The sequence below is a fragment of the Pinus tabuliformis genome, chromosome 2_2 (assembly GCF_031772625.1).
Source record: "Pinus tabuliformis cultivar Carrire ecotype Pingquan chromosome 2_2, CPIR1, whole genome shotgun sequence".
In the NCBI taxonomy this organism is placed as follows: Eukaryota; Viridiplantae; Streptophyta; class Pinopsida; order Pinales; family Pinaceae; genus Pinus; species Pinus tabuliformis.
In genome coordinates, this window is record NC_142300.1 from 659,196,280 (window position 1) to 659,202,279 (window position 6,000).

Genomic DNA, 6,000 nt, shown 5'->3' on the forward strand with positions numbered 1-6,000 from the left:
ATTCTCATTGCTAAAGCATCTTGCTAATGGAAGGTCACGGGCTCAATTCTCCTTGATGCCCTCAGGGTTAGGCTCTGCTAATAAGCCGATGAGATGTAATCCCTTCAAGTGGATCTACCCAGATATTTCCTTGGAAAAAAATAAAGAAGAGCCTTTGGTCAAATCTTCTTTAAACAGTCAACTTTAGAATCAACCAACTTTTAAGTTTTATGTAATGTCCCCAAGGGATTAATTGGCCCAAGAGACAAAGTAGCCTATCAATCCCTGTAGTCTATAGTCATTGATAAAGAGGGAAACCCCAAAATACCCAATGTTTGGGCAGCAGAGGGCAAGTTTTTTAGCAGCTGGGGCAAAAAAGCCCAAAGTCCGGGTTCGTCATTAACCCCACTCAATTAATTAAGGAGAAAAATCCCCTCGAGAGGAGACTCTAAGGGTTTTAAGACCCCATTTTTCTTTTGACTAGTTTCGGCGGAGGTGATCCCACCCTACCTAGTCACCTTTCTTCTTGTTCTAGCACAGGTTATTGGAAGCAACTTTGGCTTGAGGAAATTAGCAAATTGTGGGATCAAATTATCTGAAATCAATCCCTTTCTAAGGCAGAATTTGGTATCCAATTGGGCAAGGCAACCAAAATTCTCTTGAAGCTATGCGAGTTGGTTTTGAGGTAACAAAGACGAATTTCCTAGAGTTCTTGTTCAATCTCTAGTTTTTGTTCTGTGGTCTATGGGACAACCTTTCTTATCCTCCTTGGCAATTGATGTCAAAAACTTTTGTGACACAGCACATTGTCTTGGGTATCAATGCGCATCCTGGTGAAAGGATGTTCACGTGGCTCAGGATTGGGCAATCTAGATTATCTTGGTTGCATTAAAGTGTAGTGAAGGCCACACCAAAGCACCATTGTAATTGTCTAAGTGTGACATGTTATTCAGTAGCGTACGCAGACGGGATAGCGGGGCTTTACAACAAGTTTGGTGTTATTTAGTAGCAGCGAGTCTTGTCTCAGTTTTACGTAACAGCGAAAGAAATAAGAATTATGTGATTGACGAGGGTTCCTGTGATCAAAACGGTAGAAGGGTAGCCATCATTCATTTTCTTAAATTCATATTGATGACACCCTGAGGTAACCGGGGACGAGTTAGGGTCTCGTCGTTTAGTGGCACGGGGACAGTAAAGTTCGGAACAGAGCGAGATCACAACAATAGAGAATTTGTTGCAAGGATGTTATGAGGCACGGTTTGGACACTGCAGCCAACCTAGTCCGAGGTATCTCCGCAAATAGTGTTTCTAAAGGAGGTGAGGCCAGTCCGTAGGGCCAATCTGGCATTACAATCCCAGATCTGCTAGTTATTCTCAGAGCAATATTAGTTAATATATTACTTTAGTATAATAGCACAGAGAACTGAAACACTCAATTACTGAATTTGAACTTCAGTGGATTTTGTTTCTGGACAGTTAGCCTCATCTTATTGTGTTGTTAAGGCAATCATATTGTTATTGGAAATGTTTATCGTTGTTGTTGAACATCCTTATGCTATTCAGTGATGCCCACTGTTAATGTACTGTAGTCGTATGATCTGTTTGATTGATTGAAGAAACCTTAGCTAGAGTGGTAACCCTAAGGGAAAAAGCATCCCAGGACATTACATTTCAGACTATCAAAATATTGGCGATTCAAAAGAAAATGTCAAACATTCTCATATTTGATCATGGAAGGTTTTGCCTGGTTAGTACTGAAAGACAGGGCAGACCAACTTTAACGTTAGTTCCCCCATCAGATTAGGCAAAGGACTCAGATTGCTATCTTTGGTGAATGCAAGTTGTTCCAGCCACAATTTCCAAAGTAGCAAGTCTGGCTGATCTTATGTCATGCAAACTATAGTGTGAGGGGTCCTGCACGCATTTGCCAATTAGACAATCAAAGCAATTGCTTTTTTTCTGTGAATATTCCACAAGACACAAAGATGGCTTTGCAGGCTTACAGTTTCAACTACTTTTGCATTTGTCTCCAATCCCAGGAGTTACAGAATTTAGATTTGAAATGAAGGCTAGAGGGTAAAATGTGATACGGAAAGGACATAGCTCCCCTTATTTGTTCTTTCTTGAAATGTGCATGGATTAATTTATTAAAATACAGTAAAAGTCCAACTGTTCAGCTCAATTAAAGGAATGCAAAATTTGCTATAGGATTTATCAATTCGCAAATTGCCACAGTGACTATTTCCCCACAGGACGGATTTTCTTCTTAATCTATGCGGAAAAGATTAAAGCCATTACAGTACAAGCGAATGAAGAACTTGCTTAGCAGGGTAATTCGGGTACTCACGATCACCAGGTAAATAACTATCAGATCTTCAGCAATCAGAATTGAAAAATTGCCCAACATTTAAAGTACAAAACTAGGGGAGGCTACTCGCCCTTCATCAGAGTTATCTGGGGTTTATGTCATGCCAATTAATTCTAATTATTGACTAAATAAGCTCAGCATATTCAAATTCGAATAACTCAGATCTGAACGCACCTCTTCAGCAGAAACGCCGATCTCATTGGCTTTCTCCTCGGCCTCCTGCCGGATGAAGCGAACCATCTGCTGGATCTGCTTCGAGACATCTGCGTCGTTCATCTTGAATATACTCTTTCCGACCCAGGAGTTGTGCCTCGCGACCTCTCCGAGCCAGAACCAGAATCCTCTAGAGTTCGAGTAGGTTATAGATCGACTGAAACCGTCAGCTAAATCCTGACGCACCGCTCCAATTGACGGGCGAAGAAGAAAAGGCCGTGTGAGGGCAGAGAAGGTGGAGTCCTAACGACTGTGAGCGAATGAAGATCATAAAAGGACTGTAGAATTTCGCTGCCTGCCGGAATCTTTATTGACGGGAGAATAAATTGTGTTACATCCCGTGCAGATATGCAGGGTAAAGAAATACAGGAAGGCATTCAACGGAACCCAAACCTTTTTCCGGACAGTTGTCCTTCACGAGTGGATGTGCACCCTTGGCACTCTTGAAAAAAATAGTTACAAATAATATCTTTGATTTTTTTATTTTTTATTGCCGTTTGATTGGTTTCCACTTATCGTGACTTGCCATGTGGCAGAGTGATAATAATTTGAAAAGAGACCATACTCCGTTCAATCAACATCAATGTGGGGCATTCGCTGTTGATTAACCCGTAGTCTAATTTGCCGGAGGAATTGCCCGGAAAGTGATAGAAATTTTGGTCATATATACAGAAAATCTGGTAAGGATTTTTGTAAATCCAAGTTATATTTGTTAAACTTCAAAATTTTAGTTGTTTAAGACGTTTTTGATGGTCGTGAATTCATTTTTACCATCAAAAACACGATTAAAAACTGTCTCTACAAGATTTTTTGGAATTTTTTTGCCCAGATTCCGGCCACTTTTGGCCGTCCGAGCAATTCTTCCACCTCATTAGACAACTCCTTTGATTAATAGGGTTTAGTTTTTTCTTCTACAAGATTTTTTGGAATTTTTTTGCCAGATTCCGGCCACTTTTGGCCGTCCGAGCAATTCTTCCACCTCATTAGACAACTCCTTTGATTAATAGGGTTTAGTTTTTTCTTCCTTCTATAAATGGAATGTGTTGTTTTGAGCTTTGTAATAATGTGTTGTGCAGATGTATTTGGTGTTTTTCCAAAAAAAACAAAAACAACAAAAATAATAATAATAATAAGATTGAATTTTTGAGAGGAAATATTTTTATTTTACATAATTTTTGTAAAGAAGTTTTTATTTTTACATATCAAATGTTGAGTTTTTTTTAATTATTATTTTTTAAAAATTCTGTTTTTTAAACAATTATGATGGGACAATTTTTCCAACTGTTTTTCCTTAATATTTATAGAAAAGATAAAAAAGTTTAAAATATTTGAAAAATGGTTGTGGATGCATTGTGATGTTATGAGTTTTAAAAAAAAAATATTGTTATTGTAAAAAGTCTTATGATTGACAAAGGCTCAGTGGACATGCTCCTAAAGCTTTTTTTTTATAAGGCCCATATGTATGGGGTGTAAAGGGAATCACTTTTGTTTTTAATGAACCGATTAAAGTGGATTTAAATTGAGAAGCAACTAATAACTAGGTTGAAATTTTCGCTTTTTATTGAAAATTTAAAATTTTGGATCTTGAGTGAGTTAGAAACTTGTTAGCCATTGGAGATTCTACAATTATCGTGAGAGATATATGATAATCTCATCCTCATCCAAATATCATCTTGGTGAGACTCATTACAAGAATATAAGTAGAGACCAAGAGATAAGAAAGTGTTTCCATGTATCACGAGCTCACAATCACCAAGTTGATCATCTAGCTAACGAGGCTTTTTGCTTAGAGGTGGGGAAGCTTAAAACAAAAGAGGGGATTGATTTTCCAATTATCTATTTGTAGTATTACGATGTACTATCCAATGTGAGTCAAACATGTTTCAACCATTACCAAATTACTTTTTGAATTCAAGAAGGGAGGACGAGTTTTAATGCACTATAACCCTATAGTACACTAAAGGTAGAAAGGTATAGTGGCTACATCTTTTGATTTCTTTACCTCTCCATCAAAATTTGGTGGCTTTGCTTTCTTCAACTCATCTGGAAAATACCCCTTATAAGGGTGATAACAATATCAACCATCATGCCTGTTGGAACCAAAACTAGAACGGTACCTGTGACTATCTGTTCTCCTATCAGGGATGTCCAACATTTTGCCATCTTTGACCGTGTCATCACTATCCAACCTGTAACCACCATGCGATCTACTACCATATGCCCCATTAGTTCTATCCTCTTGCTCATGGCTGATTCGAAGCTGTCCCTGTCACTGAAAATTTGACAAGCTCTGAAGTATGACTGCATTTACCTCTGCTAGCTTTTCCTATGCTTCTAAGATTCTGTAATTATCTTCCTTACAACTCCGTATTTCTTCCTTCAAGTTTCTCAATGTAACAACTAAATCAGAAGGGTTCCCAACACCATGTTGCTCTTTGGATTCATAGGGAGAGTCTTTGTAGTCAACCATCTTGCTAGCCATTTGATATTTCTTCTTGCAAGGTATATTATGTCAGCGAAACTAAATCACAATAAATCAATGTACCTTAGTATAGCTCGGGGAGGATACCTTGTTTGCAAGACCAACAAATTAGCATGATACATGTATAACATAATCATGACAACATATAGAAACATACAACATAAGCATATGGCCATGCAACCATCATTCTAGATAGGGTCCAGTCATCAATGCATGACCTCAATAACGACACAAACCATGACCTCATACATGAAAACCACCCATCATTATGTCAGCATACAATTGACCACATGCAAGCATGAACATGCCTAAGCAATGCATAACCATCCACAGATATGCATAAACACGTATGATCAAGCATGAATGAACAATACTTGAAATCAAACCTACAAGAATGGTACATGCAACCAATCATACAAGAATGTAACCAATCAAGAAAGATTGCAACCAAAATAGTACAATGATACGTTTAAGTGACATAAATTGACATGTAACCAGTTATACACTCATGATGATGCATTCCTCAACAAAACATCAAGTTTCACATGACAACATCACTTCAACCATGAACAACATCATGCAAATGCACCAAGCACATGGAATGCAAGTGTGAGAGACACACATGCAACTGACATGCATGCATGACCAACACATAGCCCATCCAATCTGAGGGATGAACCATGCTGTGATACCACTCTGTAACACCCTCCTCCCACATCTACCCAAACAACCAGCCAACTGGGGTAAACATGTGACGAGAGGCCATTATGATATAATTTGACCTCCTAAGTCACGTTAAGGAAGTGGAACCGACGAAAACACACCATACAAACATTAATCACCAGCTACAAGACCCTTAGGAACTAATCCAATACTTTAGACAACTTGCTTTGGGGTCTGTCGTGACCATCAACAACCCCCCTCTTTATTAGTGTTAGCAATAACATTAATAAATGGG

The 6,000-nt window shown here is 38.4% G+C and overlaps 1 protein-coding gene across 1 annotated transcript in view; it reads right to left on the minus strand.

Moving 5' to 3' along the window:
- LOC149194339 (V-type proton ATPase subunit E-like) overlaps window positions 1–2,971 on the minus strand; it is a 61,291-nt gene extending 58,320 nt beyond the window's left edge. Inside the window, exon 1 of the mRNA XM_089405069.1 lies at window positions 2,522–2,971. Within this exon, the coding sequence (XP_089261195.1) occupies window positions 2,522–2,623 (102 nt within the window). The 5' untranslated portion in view covers window positions 2,624–2,971. The remainder of the gene's footprint in view (window positions 1–2,521) is intronic.
- Window positions 2,972–6,000: the final 3,029 nt, after the last annotated feature.